This window comes from Staurois parvus, unplaced genomic scaffold (genome assembly GCF_062004578.1).
Source record: "Staurois parvus isolate SC_StPar_1 unplaced genomic scaffold, SC_StPar_1.0 ptg000599l, whole genome shotgun sequence".
Lineage (NCBI taxonomy): Eukaryota > Metazoa > Chordata > Amphibia > Anura > Ranidae > Staurois > Staurois parvus.
In genome coordinates, this window is record NW_028318395.1 from 2,583,409 (window position 1) to 2,599,710 (window position 16,302).

General features: G+C 40.6%; 1 protein-coding gene across 2 annotated transcripts in view; it reads left to right on the forward strand.

Moving 5' to 3' along the window:
* MDFIC (MyoD family inhibitor domain containing) overlaps positions 1-12,748 on the forward strand; it is a 176,260-nt gene extending 163,512 nt beyond the window's left edge. For both annotated transcript variants that reach the window (XM_089692680.1, XM_089692681.1), the window contains exon 5: positions 7,489-12,748. In XM_089692680.1, coding sequence (XP_089548806.1) covers positions 7,489-7,736 — 248 coding nt within the window. In that variant the 3' untranslated portion in view covers positions 7,737-12,748. The remainder of the gene's footprint in view (positions 1-7,488) is intronic.
* The last annotated feature ends 3,554 nt before the right edge of the window (positions 12,749-16,302 follow it).

The window sequence follows — 16,302 nt, forward strand, 5'->3', positions numbered from 1 at the left end:
CACTTCCCGACCGGCCGTTGTATATAAACGGCCGGACGGTGGCACTGCATGGTCAGGTGGCTGTTTGTAAACGGCCTTCCCGCACCGTGCTTGTGCGTGCTCCCCGGGAGCTCCTCCGGACACAGTGAAACACCGATCGTCGGACGAGACCTCTGTACGAGGTCCCGGTCATGTGATCACTGATTGGCCAATCAGTGATCACATGCAAAGTAGTAAGCAAGATGTCACTTCTGACATCATTGCTTACTACGTGTGAAATCTGTGAATGATCACAGAGGTCACATGGTACAAGGCTATTCACAACAGCCTTGTACCATCTGACAAGCTGTGACCAATCACAGCTCACTCAGTAGTTCTCAATGGCTGCAAGAATGCAGACAGAGAGAAATAGAAATGATTGTTTTTACATCCTATATGGGTAATCAGTGTAAAAAAAAATAAAAAAATCTTCATCACCCCCCAAAAGTAGTACAGTGTTACCATGGTGACACTGTACTGCTAGGGTGACAGTATGTAAAAAAAAATAAATAAAAAAATAAAAAAAATAAAAATGTAAAAAAAAATGTTTAAAAATTATCATTTTTGGGTATAAACTAATTTGGCTTATTTTATTTTTTTTTACTAAAAAGATAACGGAATAAATTTTGGCCAATATTTATGATGAAATATTATTTATTTGCTAAATTTTATAAGAAAAACACTTTTTTTTCAAAATTTTTGGACATTTTTATTTACATAGCAAAAAAAATAAAAATCCTAGCGGTGAATAAATACCACCAAAATAACGTTTTATCTGTCTCAAACATATGGTAAAAAATTCATGTGTTGCATGACCGCGCAATTGTCATTCAAAGTGTGATAGCGCTGAAAGCTGAAAATTGCCCTGGTCAGGAAGGGGGGAAAAGTGTCCGGATTTGAAGTGGTTAAGTGATTCAAAGGAAAGCAAAATCTTCAAACATTTTTCAGTTTATATAGTGAATGTTTGAGTTTGTAAAGAAGAATACAAACACTGCTATTTTTTTTAACAGTCTAATATTCGCTTTCCTTCATTTTTTTTAGAGGAACAACACAAATTTGATATATTTTTCTTCATGTTTTGATTTGGAATAGAATGTGTAGTGTTCCCAATGCATTTGTGTGTATGGAAATAAAAGCTATTAGAAGGATTTTGAGCTTTATTCACTTTTTTCAACACACTGCTATTATTTTGAACACAACTGTATATATACACAAACATCATAAATACAAAGTGCACTATACACACAAACAGGCTTGCAATACATTTACAATCACAAGAGAACTGCCCCACCCTGTCCAAGCACACATAAAGATAAGCTCTCTATGTCCTGCAGCATGTGTCCTGCAGAGGGGACAATGGAACAGCTTTTCTACTGCCCTGGCCTGCTCTTCCCCATATCAAACTACTGCTAGAATTTTTAATGGCTCCTCATTTACATGGGAGGCTGGCATTCCCTTTGAACTCTCAAATTCATCTCTATTAAAGAATTACCAATAAGGAATCGGGGAGAAAGGGCAGGTGCTGAAGTAAGTGCAAGATAAAGAATTTTTATGGGTGCTCCACGATCATCTTTCCATGTTCTCTTGTTAGTAAGAGACCTTTTGTTGTTGTTATGGGTTTCCTTTTGGGTCCAAGTCCTATCCATATCGTAGTGTAAACATCCTTGTATAATGAATACCTGAGCAGGTATGGTATTTTTCCTGGTAGTTCTGTTCATGCTGCATGCTGTACTTTCACCTTGTGTCTTTAACAGACAGGCTATGTAGTGTAGGGCTGTGTATTATTTGAGCATTGCTTATTACTGTCACGTACCTGGATAGTGAGCCTGACAACTCCAGCTCAAGGACCGCTGATGGTGAGACAGCGGCCACAGGGGTACGGTGGGGTATGAGTGCCTGTGATCAGTCCAGTAATAGCTGATAAGCAGATGAGCTGCAGAGCAGGCCAGAGGCAGACAGCAGGATTCTGATGCAGCCGTGCTGTATGGATGGATTACAGAGTGTCAGGGATCCCCTCGATCCCCGCCGCGATGGTCCCGGCGCAGGCGCAGTGTGCCGCCCTGTGCAGGGACTCGAGCACTGGGTCCGGGCCGGCCGCGGCGTTCGAGTTTGCGCATGCGCAGTAGAAGCCGCGGCCGCCCGCTGGGCACCAATGGCAGCGCAGGGCGGGATATTTAAACGATCCTGAGCTGTCATTGAGTGCCTTCTGGTCTTACCTGTATCCTGTATCCGTGAACCTGTGTATTGTAAGTTGCTGACCCGGATTGTACCTGACCTTGCTGTATTTCTCCTGCCCAGACCCTTGCTTTGCCTGACCTCTCTCTTGTATGCCCCCTATTGGATTTGACCTGCTGTTGCTGACCTGGCGTGTGACCCGACTATTCTATGCCCCCTGCCTTGTACCTTGCCGTCCTCTCTGTTACCGACCCGGCCCGTCTGACCTTGCTCATCCATCCATCCATCCCGTGCAGTGGGGTCTGCTGACCTCCTCATATCAGACTCTTCCCCGTGGGAGCCCTTGGCGCATACCACTACCACTGACGGACGCACCCAGTAGCCACGACCTGGTCTCAGGGGGCTCCAAGTCCATCCCCACCATCAGGGGCCCTGGTGAACAAGCACCCTGGGACTTAGACTCCGTGCGCTGGGGACGCCTATTCAGTGGAGTGCTAGTGGTACCGCCAGGCGGTCCCTTACACAGAGAGGTGCGTTCTGAGGATGCAGGGTAAGACGAGCTGGATTCAGTATTGGTCGGGCAGATCAGGCTTAAGCGGCAGGAGGAAGAGTAGTCGGGTCACAGGCCAAGTGAGCAGCAGAAGATCAATTGGACAGGAGCAGAGACAGAATGGTAAATCCAAGGCAAGCCAGAGGTCAGGGCAGGTAGCAGTCAAGCGGAGGTCAGGAACAAGCTGGTTCGGTATTAGAAGACCATCATAAGAAACGGGAACACAAGCGAGGATAAGACCATACGTCAATGGGACATGTACTGCAGCCAGTTTACATAGTCCTTTTGGTGCCAGCATTAGTGACAGGCGCGCGCCTGTATGTGTAAGTGCACATCTGCCCGCCTAGTAAGAACTCCGCGCATGCGCATATTTGTGCGCCGCGAATCTTCGCTTGCACTGTGGGCAGGCCTTTCCTGACAATTACAATAGAAACATAGAAAAGTGACGGCAGTAAAAGACAAAGTGGTACATCGAGTCTTTTTTTTTTTTTTAATTTATTCATGTTTTTGTATTTTTTGTTTAACTTTTTGTCTGTGTTTGTCCCAAGCAGTTTGAAGTCACTGTTGACTGACTCACTGCCTCTGCTGGAAGTCAGTTCCAAGCATCATCTACCCAGTAAGATAACACTTTCTAGGATTAGTTTTGAACTTACCTCCTGTTAATTTGAGGTTATGTCCCCGTGTTCTTGATTTCATATATTAGGTTCCTGAAGTCTCTTTTGATATGTTTTATTCATCATATCTTTCACCATTTTTGTTACCTATCTCTGGAATCGTTCTATGCTATCAATATCTTTTTGTAAGTGAGGTCTCCAGAATGGGACACCGTATTCTAAATGAGGTCTAACCAAAGATTTATATAGAGCAGGGGTGGGCACCTGTGGCCCTCCAGCTGTTGAACATCATGCCTCTGCCTTTGGGAGTCATGCTTGTAACTGTCAGTTTTGCAATGCCTCATGGGACTTGTAGTTCTACAACAGCTGGAGGGCCACAGTTGCCCATCCCTGATAGAGGAGTCGGGACCTCCTTCCACCTGCTGGTGACCCCTCTAGTAATACATCCTAGAATTCTATTTGCTTTACCCACTGCCTAACCATACTGTTTACTCATTTTGCAATCATGTGAGATAAGTACTCCCAAATCTTTTTCCTCTATAGTGCTGGCCAACACTGCACCCCCAATGTTGTACTCTCTGTGAAGGGATTCTTTTTACCTAGGTGCATTCATTTACATTGAACTGAATACAGCATTGAACTATACTTTGCAACACACGGTGGGAAACCAGGGCATAAAACCGGTGTTTCAAACTCTACCTCCTCATTGCTTCATGCTTTCCAATGTACCTTCCTCTTCACAAAGGCAGGCAGATCTCTAAGCTGCTTTTCAACAGCTTCTCTCACAGGGAGTTTTTGCCCAAATTCCACTGGTCCAGAAGTTCTGCATAGAAACTGCTAGGTCAGTTATTGCCTCCCTTCTGTTGGGGAATTTGCTGACAGGTTTAACAACAAGCTAGACCGCTTTGTCACCAGGTCCAGAAACCCTCGGAACTTCACAGTAAATGCTGTGGTGACTATGAACTTCATTGCATTGAACTGGCCCATTCTATTCAAGCATCTTCAAATTCCTGGCAGATTCTCTAAGCCCCCTGGGATTTGTCCATACCTTTGTCTCTAGGGCTTGTCTACCATCCTACTTCTCAGTATCTGGCTTTAATGGCATGACTTTGTTATCCCTAAGCTCCTGAAGGCTAAAAAAAAGTCGACTTCTTGCAAAGCCTACCATTGTACTTGGAGAGCCTATGTCACATTATGCAAAGTTTGGAAATTCCATTCTAAAAAATACTATGCATCCTGTCATATCTTCAGTTTGATCTAGATCAGCATCTGGCCTTGCATACCACCAAGGGAGTATAGTCTGGTAAAGATTGGACAAAGAAAACTGTTCAGGCTGTAGGGTTGAGGGCAGGGGGAAAACTGATGGGAAGAGTGGAAAGGGAGTCATAGAGAAAGTTTTGTAGGCTGAGAGGTAGAGGGGATTGGATCTGAACACCTGAGGAATACTAGGTAGAAATTGCTTGGTTATAAACTTGTGAGGACATAGTCAATCCAATAGAACCAAATTTTATAGATTATTTTCTTCCTTTTTATCTTCCTTATAATAAAGGGAAGCTATAAGCTCTTTTTTAGTTATGATTTCCTGGACCATGGATATCCGTCAAATGGAGGAAGAAGGCACTGGGATTGTTGTGTGGATCAATATCTGTACGTTTTAACATGAGGTGGTAATGTGACACAAGTTAAATACCCCTGATGGGTTTCCATCCCGATCCATGAAACCTTGAAGTTAAATTATAAACTTGGGCAAAATTCTTTATCTGATACTCCAGTTACACAGGATTGCCTATATGGTAGATAGGTGGGGGGTGATTAGTAAGTGCCTCATAAAAGAGGCTCATCAGCTTTATCAGTGTTTTCGTAGATGGTCCAAATAAGTGTATGTGATTTCAAACATTTTTAAAGGCTTTTTTTAAATTAAAATAATAAATATTTTATACTCACCTGTCCTGAACCTCCTCTTCTGTGGGCCACTATAGCAAGTGCTTACTATGGGAGCAGACATGTGGGCTCACTCCCTAGCCAAAACCTATACCTCCTAATGCTTTGGGTTTAAAAAGTAAGGTTTAGTGCAATCTAAGAAGTTGTTGGTCCAGAAAAAGTTTGCAAACTGTGCCTGAACCAAACGGGGATGAAGATGGACATACAGTGGGTAAGGTTTGGAGTAAACACAACAGCCTAAGTAGTATTGTTAAAAACTTCTGCGCCACCCTATAGCAGAAATACTGCTGCAGGGCGGCATGGGTGCACAAAATTACCTATATATACATGCTTTTGCAGTTTGCAGCCTATGCAGTTCGCAGCCTCGGCTGTCAATGGGGGAGGCCTCGGCTGTCAACACAGATCTCTTCCTTGTCAGCTCCTGCACAGTGCTTTGTATGGCTCTGCATAGCAGAGTCACATGAAACACAGCACACTTAGTAAAACATACACAGCACACAGTTAACCCTTTGATTGCCCCAAATGTTAACCCCTTCCTGTCCAGTGCTATTAGTACAGTGTCAGTGCTTTTTATTACAGCTGATCACTGTATTGGTTCACTGGGGATGTCAGTGACACCAAGTCAGTTCCTCCCCCAGTGTCAGAATGCCCACTGCAGTCCCGCAATCCCACTATATACCATTACTAGTAAAAAGAAAAAAACATTTCAGTATCTATACCGCCATTTGTAGATACTATAATTTTCACGTAAAGCAATTAATTTACATGTATTGGGATTTTTTTTTTTTTAGCAAAGACGTGTAGCAGAATACATTTTGTCCTAAATTTATGACAAAATTTAATTTTTAAAATTTTTTTACTAGATATGTTTTATAGCAAAAAGTCAAAAATACTTTTTTTTTTTTTTTTCAAAATTGGCGGTATTTTTTTGTTTATAGCGCAAAAAATTAAAAAGCAGAGGTGATGAAATACCACCGAAAGAAAGCTCTATTTGTGGGGAAAAAAGGACATACATTTCAGTTGAGTGTAGCATTGCATGACCTCACAATTGTCAGTTAAAGTAACGCAGTGCTGTATCGCAAAAAATGGCCTGGTCAGGAAGGGGGGTAAATCCTTTGGAGGGTAAGTGGTTAAAGGTTCGAGTTTTTTTTTCTTAACCTCATGGCGCCGACATTACGCAAATATGCAGCCTTTTGGTGGTTGGGCCTTGATGCTGAGATGACGCATATCTGTGTACCAGGCGTCTTTTGGACCGCTCCCAATTGCAAGTAGCTTTCTGATCATGTGACCACTGTGGCAGCCAATTACGGTGATGCACAATCATAAACCCCGTCCCCGTGCTTATGCTGTTTGATATATGGTATCAGCTGATGACTTGTCATAATAGCCATGTTTACTGTAATTTATTATTTGCCCTCAACCATTTTAAAAATATGTAGCTGTAAACTTGTAAAGACAAGTACTTCCTACATGCAAGATAGCTTGGCTTGTTCATGTTCTCTCAGCTTAATATTTATTTTAACACCCAATATCTAAATTATTCATTTACTATATGTGCCAACATGTAGAAACTAAAGCCATCCTTTTAAAACCCCAAACCAGAGGCATGCCTGTGAACTGCTTACTGCCCCCCTACCTCAACTGGTCTACTCTGTCTTCCCAAGCTACACTTCTTTAAATACTGTATTGTTAGTATCCAACAATACAGGTAGTGTTGGATGTCTGGTCGTCTGTATGCTGGGGTTCATTTTTGGACCCTACGTTACTTCAAGACACAGTAGTGAGGTAGGGGCCTCAGGAAGAAATCACATTCCACAGTTTGGGCCTAGGTATCCAGCAGGTATGGGTATGCTGAATATGTTTTAGCCAACATTGAACCATCAAGACCAGTGGGAGAGGTAAGTATTACATATTCACATATTGTGCAAAAATATGCTTTAAGTAACACTAGTAGAAATTGTGCTTTGTGCTTTAGGACTGAATTAGGCTATGTTATCAAAATCAAGGCAAAATTAACTGTAAGTTAAGTGAGTGCCTTCATAACACTTCATGTTTTCCTACAGAAATATGATAAATGATTTGTTTAATGTATGTTAGTATTTGTCTGTCTTATGTGTTATATTTATTTTAAAGCTTTTTTTTTTTTTTCTCATATACACCACCTACCATTGGCTTCCTCAACCGATCAAGATTGCTGTGTTCACTGTATCTTAGCATGCTTATTCTGCGAATTCCTGACACTCTGTAACATTGTACTGGGACAAGCTTCTTGTGGAATCTGCACTTCAGAAACATGTTGCTGTTGCTGCGGTGAAGAAATAGGAGATGACTGCAACTGTCCTTGTGACATGGATTGTGGCATAATGGATGCCTGCTGTGAATCTTCAGACTGTTTGGAAATTTGCATGGAATGCTGTGGAATTTGTTTTCCATCATGAAGCTATGACTGTTTGAAAACAACTGGAGTTTTTATGTGATTTTTATTTAAGCTGAAAGAAGACTTTTAGATTTGTAGGTCTTATCCTATTTGCACTGCTACATATTTTATTTTCTACTTTTACTGGATATCATACTTGGATAAAAAAACAGATCGGAAAGAATTGAATAAACATGTGTTATTCGTTAATGTAACCAATTAAAAGCTGCCATCTATAAAGGGCACATCATATGTTGCTAAAATTTGAATGATCTATGATGAATGTTGAGCTGCATAGCCCCTGCTGCTATTGAGAACAGTAACCCGTAAACTTGTCCCATTCAGTAGTTAGTAGTTAGTGTAAGGTTATTTTGTTCAGACCATTTCCCCACCAGCAATTCAGCACTCCTCTTTGCTTACTATACTGTGGTGACAATTTCCATTAAGATACATGCTTTGGGGTACTTTTTGACCTATTATCACTAACTATCTACACCTGCCGATCATAAACAAATGACCTTGCAATAGAATAGATAAACACTGGTGATGTGTATATAAGGCAATTATCTGGAAGAAAGTTATTCCTACATCCAAAACTTGATCACTTCTGATGTTCAGAATTAACTCTATTTTTAACTTCGGCATATAGGTGATCGTTGTGCATGATATGCCGTGGACCTAATGTCTTTAGTAGTAGTCATGGCTACAGCTGAAAGTGTTAAAAGCTGAATTTCAGAAATTCAACTTTGTAAAAAGTGAAGGCACTCTGAGTTAAGTCCAACAGGGTGCCTGCCATCTCCCGGATGTACAGTTGTGTTCAAAATAATAGCAGTGTGTTGAAAAGTGAATAAAGCTCAAAATCCTTCTAATGGCTTTTATTTCCATACATTGGGAACACGCATTGGGAACACTACACATTCTATTCCAAATCAAAGCATGAATAAAAATATATAAAATTTGTGTTGTTCCTCTAAAACAAATTTCAGAAAAAGTGAATATTAGACTGTTCAAAAAAATAGCAGTGTTTGTATTCTTCTTTACAAACTCAAACATTCACTATATAAACTGAAAAATTTTGAAGATTTTGCTTTCCTTTGAATCAATTAATATTTAGTTGTATAAGCACTGTTTCTGAGAACTGCTGTACATCTGTGTTGCATGGAGTCAACCAACTTCTGGAACCTGTGAACAGGTATTCCAGCCCAGGATGATTGGACTACATTCCGCAGTTCTTCTCTATTTCTTGGTTTTGCCTCAAAAACTGCATTTTTGATGTCGCCCTACAAGTTTTCTATTGGATTAAGATCCGGGGATTGGGCTGGCCACTCCATAACGTCAATCTTGTTGGTCTGGAACCAAGATGTTGCACGTTTACTGGTGTGTTTGGGGTCGTTGTCTTGTTGGAACACCCATTTCAAGGGCATTTCCTCTTCAGCATGACCTCTTCAAGTATTCTGATGTATTCAAACTGATCCATGATCCCTGGTATGCGATAAATAGGCCCAACACCGTAGTATGAGAAACATCCCCATATCATGATGCTTGCGCAACCATGCTTCACTGTCTTCACAGTGTACTGTGGCTTGAATTCAGTGTTTGGGGGTCATCTGACAAACTGTCTCCGGCCAGTAGACCCAAAAAGAACAATCTTACTTTCATCAGTCCACAAAATTTTGCGCCATTTCTCTTTAGGCCAGTCAGTGTGCTCTTTGGCAAATTGTAACCTCTTCAGCACGTCTTTTTTTCAACAGTGGGACTTTGCGGGGGCTTCTTGCAGATAGCTTGGCTTCACATAGGCGTCTTCTAATTGTAACAGCACTCACAGGTAACTTTAGACCTTCTTTGATCTTCCTGGAGCTGATTGTTGGCTGAGTCCTTGCCATTTTGGCTATTCTTCTATCCATTTGAATGGTAGTTTTTCGCTTTCTTCCACGTCTTTCAGGTTTTGGTTGCCATTTTAAAGCATTTGTGATCATTTTAGCTGAGCAGCCTATCATTTTCTGCACTTCTTTATATGTTTTCCCCTCTCCAATCAACTTTTTAATCAAGGTACGCTGTTCTTCTGAACAATGTCTCGAACGACCCATTTTCCTCAGAATTTCAGAGAGAAATGCACTGTAACCAGCATGTACAACATTTGCTGCCTTTCTTCCTTAAATAAGGGCAATAATTGCCACCTGTTTTTCAAAGAATGAATGACCTCACTAATAGAACTCCACACTGCTATTATTTTGAACATGTCCCTTTCAATTAGTGATTCAATTACACAGAATCCGCAGCATGCATGTCATGATTGTTGGGTCTGTTGGATTTCTATTGCTCTACTACACCCGCTAGTAAATTATTTGCCATGTAGAAATATCATTTCTACCAAAAACAGTGATTGATCAGGTTAGTGATGTCTGACTGCTATTATTTTGAACACAACTGTATCTCTATTTATCTCTAAAAAAGATGTATTGTGCTCCAGCAGCATAGCTTCCAGAACTCTGATGCTGGACTCCATTAGTACCTTCAAGTGTAAAGTTGGTGTAGCTACTATGCCTGCCTTTCCCCCCCCTCCTACCCAATCACAAAAGCCTTTTATTGTGTGAAAGTGTTTACAAAATGTAAAGGCTTCTGTGAATGGGCAGCAGGAGGGGAGGGGAGCACATTTCTGCTCTCTGGATAAAATCCACACTCAAGTCTATGAGAGAGGAATAAAGCACAGAGTCATAAACCTGTCAGATATAGATAATACAAATAAGCCCACAATGTGACAGGCAGCTAACTTATAAGGTGCCTGCACTTTTTTCAAAGGTGCTAAATTCATGAAACTCAGCTTTAACTGCCAACTTGTTGTTGCACATATATGCATATATTATAAATAACTCAAATGTTCTTACATAGATATGCTAAATACCTTAAATTTAATTTAAGATGCATGCTTTTGGGGTACCTGTTGACCTACATTAACTATCTATCTACAACTGCCCAAAAGAAACAAATTACTTTGTAAAAGAATAGGTAAACATCAGTGATGTGTATAAAAGACCGTTATCTGGAAGAAAGTTATCCCTACACCCATAACTTGATTATTGTTCAAATATTTTGGCCTTGGTCAAATTGGATAAGAAACCCCATGTCCCTGGGTACCAGCACACAGTTCTTTCAAATCATGTGGAGGTCTCTAGTTCTATTAATTGGCAGAGTTTAATTTTCTTTTTTTCCAGCCATTATCCCTCAAAATTAGGCTGATAATAGACATCAATATGCGAGCTTAGGAGATCCAGGAATGCATGCATGTTATCGGAACAGAGAATTTGTTCTTGGACTGAAAACTGATTAGGTCAGTCTAATAAGATTTATACTTCAAAGTATCCTTTTTGAAGATGCAGTTGACCAAATTTTAGGAATCTAGGAAATCACCAATAAAAAATGTTCACATATTTGCTGCTCTGTATTATCTGAAGGAACAATCAGAACTCCCTACTCCTTGCAAATGTTGCCTAAATATGCTGGTATATGCATTTGATAGTGATATATTAAACAACTGTTACTGGTAATTCTTATGATGTCGTGCTAACTTTGCCAACTAAACAATAAAACAATCTATTCTGGATAAAAAGCAAAGTAACCGGTTCACATTTGGACAACCTGAAACAACTGAAGCTTACACATGGCTATCCATGTCCCCCTTGCTATTTATGTAATAGCTGTCTGGCCTGGTGTTTAGATGTTCAGGCACTGAGCACTGTATTGTGGGAAGCAGAGGGAAGTGTCACATGTTCCCCTGCTCCTAAAATTACTAAGTATTTCTCATGGCCTATTGTGCCAGAACAGGATGGTGTGAGAGTGCAGAGAAATAAGGTACAGCATGATTATTGTGCCTGCTGTAAGGTGAACCTGTTTCTTTGCTTACTAAGGGCAAAGTTAAGGTTCACTTTAAGATCTTGTCTGTAGATCTTCATTTATGACGTGAATTACTTGTTGAGTAACTTGAACAAAACATAAGGTACTGTGTTTTTTTTCCAGAAGTCTGTCCACTAGACTGTTTATAATCAATGTGTTTTAATTAATGTTTAAAAATGTCAACATTTTATCTGCTTAAGAAATAAAGTAAATGTAGGTGAACCAGTAATCAAGAAGATTATTATCTATTCTCTGTGCTGATTTTTTCTATATAGAAATAACTAGTCATTAGATTGAGTATTCATTATGGAAAAATTCCCTTTGAACATACAAGGACTTCAAAGGTATTTACATTTTACTTCTTAGTATGGTATTACTAATGTCATCGTCTATACTATAACAAGTATATTCCTTTGATAACATAGGAGATAGGCATTCACTAATTCCCTGAGAGAATTATTATCTGGAAATTTGGACAAATGTTTATTGGTTTAATTTTATTGGTCAGACTATAACAAAAACAGTATCTGCAGTACATTGATACTTTGCAAGACCACATCTTATTTTTAGTCTCTTATTTAGTGATCTTGTTTGATCAATAGGAAAGGCAATATTTGTAACAAATATAACTCAATGACATCCTATGTAAATGTACATTTCTAAAACTGCTAGTTATCATGTATAGTCATTGACTAAGTGACTTCTTTCTTGCAAAATCATTGTATAATGCTACTGTTCTGCACTAGAATCATTAGTGAGTTTGTGATATTTATCTCTGCAGCAGAGAATAAAAATACATTAAAATACTTCACTTTATATTTATACTGTGCTTTTATTTCTGAATTAGGTGTGTTCAGTAAAACATGGAGAACTATCACCTTTTTTAATATGAATAAGCAAATAATTAACAATGTGAAAAGTGTATCAATATTATAGCTCCAGATGTAGTAGTCTTTAACCAATGCTTACTGTTACTAATTTACTTGTTTACATTGTATTTTTTTTTTTTTTTTTTTTTTTTTTAACAGCAGACCATTAACTGTTCCATTGCCTTTTAACTTTAACTGGATTCATTATTTCAAAAATAAAAATTATTTACATATCTGTATATTTTTTAAAAATAAAAACAATTTAAATAACTGACTATTCTGTGGTGATATTTGCACTAAAGACTCTCTCTACTGTGGCATGCTAAGGACTTGCAGACAGGTTCCACTTTGTGCTGGTCTTCTTATTCGAAGAATATTATGTGCCTATTTGGGATGATTCACCGGAAAGGCGCATGAAACCAAATGAAATATTGCTGGGATATATTAAAATGAAATCCACATAGGCAAATGGTAAACCAAAATAAAAAGCGGTAAATAAATAAAATAAACACTAGCTATAACTTGGTGAGAATGAATAAAGGATGGAGAGAACAATTTTTCACAGTCACAACTGTAGATAATTCTACTCTGGTTCATCATCACTTCAGGAGCTTCCATGAGAACATAACTTCCATCTCCAAGCAGTTCGGGGGCAATACTGGAGGCTAATCTCAGCATTCTCCCTGGTGAAATTTCCACTGGGCACTCACTGTTATACACCACTCTATGCTGACAACTAACAGAGAGGACATCACAGAGCTCTTGAAGTTCAGATGGGATATCAACTTGATCGGAAGAAACAGTCTGACCTCTAGTGATGGGCCGAACACCCCCTGTTTGGTTCGTGGTCGAACATTCAAACCTAATGAACGTTTGACCATGAACTTTGAACACAGGGGCAATTCACTAAGTGGTATCTTACTGTATCCAAGTATGTGGTAAGATAACGCACAGCATTTTTCCAAAACAAAGTTGGTATTCACTAAAGAATGCTGCTAAAACACTGCATGAGTTATTTTTTTAAGTCATGCAATATTTTAGTATCGAAAATATGTGTTAATGTTTCAGTTATCAGCGGGGTTCCCCACTGACAGCTGAATGTAAGAAAAATTGCTGGCAAATAAAAATGGTGTAAGGCCCCCCCACAATCATAGCAAGCCCTTCAGGTCTGGTATGGATTCTGGGGGGAAACACCATGCCAAAATTTAAAAAAAATGGTGCGGCCCCCCCCCCAGAATCCATACCAGATCTTATATGAGTATGCAGCCCAGCAGGTCAGAAAAGGGAGAGGCGAGCAAGTGCCTCCCCCCTCCTGAACCATACAAAAGCACATGCCTTCAACATGGGGGGGGGTGCTCCTCAAAGCACCATTTCCCCATGTTGATGGGGTCAAGGGCCTCTTCCCCACAACCCTGGCCTGTGGCTGTGGGGGTCTGTGGGTGGTGCGCTTATTGGAATCTGGAAGCCCCCTTTAACAAGGGGTCCCCCAGATCCTGACCCCCCCCTCCATGTGAATGAGTATGGGGTACATGATACCACTACTCATTCACAAAAAAAAGAGAAATGTGTAGTGTACAAAATGACAGTAAACCGTCTTTGACAAGTCCTTTATTAAAAGAACAAAAATATAAAAAATGTCCCCCCTGAAGTAGATCCAACATCAACCATAGCTCCGCTCTTGATGCTGGCTCCCACCATCTGACAGTTCTTAAATATCTAAGGAGCAGGGCCATCCAGTGCCATCAACTGGGTGACCCTGCCCCCTTTTGACATCATTGACCCAACATGATGACATCACAAATGGGCGGGGTCACCCAATTGACATCAGTGGGTGGCCCCACCCCTTAGATTTTTAAGAACTGTCAACCCAGCGGAGCTATCAGACGGTGGGAACCAGTGTCAAAAGCAGAGCCTTTTTTTTTTTTGTGTGAATGAGTAGCTGTACCATGTACCCCATATGCATTCACATGGGGGGCAAGGATCTGGGGGCCCCCTTGTTGAAGGGGGCCTCCATCTTCCGATAAGCCCCCTGCCTGCAGACCCCCACAACCACAGGCCAGGGTTGTGGGGAAGAGGCCTTTGTCCCCATCAACATGGGGACAAGGTTCTTAGGATAAGGGGGAGCCTCACCTTCTGTGAAGCAACTGGTTGTGCAACCAAATATTTGGATCAGTAGGACTCAGAATGGTTTCACTGCTCCTCTTTTGAAACACTTTTCACCTTCTTAGGAGTACAGATATCATCCTGTTTTTTCACTAACTTCATTAATTCATGGAGAGAAGGAATTCTGTCACATAACATTTTGAGGAGCTGTGTAAGAGGATGATGAGGTAACAAGCCTCACAGAAGGAGGGAAAGTAGTGTGACACACTAAATGTGAGTATAATAAATAATGTTGCTTGCCTTCTTGTGAACAAGACCACTCCATTAGACAATGAAGAGTATGCTCTTTCCAAACTTCATGACTTTCTTCTTGCAGCACAGGAACATAACCAGAAAACACTTTTAACTTAAAAAAAAAAACACTTTTAAATGTCTGTACTGTGCTGCCTGTAAAGCCTGTCCTAAAACTTGAGTCAGTTTGGCTAAAGTACCACTTGCATTGTCACTAGGATGTTCATTACCATTATCCATCCTGGGAGATTAGCTGGCTGATACCAGTTCTTTTATTCAAACATTAGGAAAGTACAGTCTAAATCTACCATAGCATCTAGGTGATGCTGTTTAGGAGCAGGTTGAGGACACTACTCTGGATTATCTTACTTTTCCATACTACTGTTAATTCCACCTCAATCTCAGCAGGGCCTCTAAGTGTAGCCCTCTTTTGAGGGGCTTATGAGAGGTGACCCTCCCCAGACAGGACAGTGCGCTAAACCTGTAGGTAAATAAGAGAACCAGAACATACGCTACGTGGAAGACTAGGGTTGATAATAAAGTTGGCAGTACCTCCACCCAGGACAAGACCTCTGAACAGAGGGAATTCCCTTCCTGGGGAATTAAGATGCTGTACCTCCAGATGAATGTTGCAACAAAGTTCAGTTGCAGGGGCACCTGAAGCTGATCATGATGTGGTGTCCACTATGGTGTTGGAATCCTGGAGACAAGATCAGTGGGGGTTGTTCTACCAGCCTGGAATGTAGTTTCTCACAAGCAGACACTGTAGTGTGGCATTGGAACTCAGTCACCTATTTTCTGTGTCTTCGTCCCTAGTAGTTTCTAATCTGGCATGCAGCCAAACCCCTAACTACCAGAAGTGGTCATCAGATCACTCTGACTTTAGCCTATGCTGGTTATTGAGCCCTAAGCTAAAACTAGCTTTGGGATCCCAGACCAAAAGGGCCAAGGTTAACTTAAATAACAAGAGCTGCATATAAACTCTATTGCAATAAATAGGCTCACCAACTAATATACTAGAAAGTGACCACTATGCACATACAATAGCACAGGCATAGTTATCTGGCACTGTGCATGTGACATAATAACAATAGGACAGAGGTACATCTGTCACCAGTCTATATACATACACACATGCGCGCAGTAAGGGCATCAATGATAAACTTAAACACAGGAGCACTTGCCTACTAATTCCTTCTGGTATAGATTTAGCAGCAGCTTTTCCATGGAAAGGACATGATGTGATCTCAGACTTTCTGTCTGTCTCTCCTTCTCCTGGGGTTTTCAGAGACAATACATACTTTATCAGCATCCCAGGCATTTACAAATACAGACGGTAGAGGGCAACAAATCCTAACACTGCCCAGTATATGACCAATAGAATTCTGGTGCCATGTAAACATATCTTTACAAAATAGGAATACAGTGTTCCCT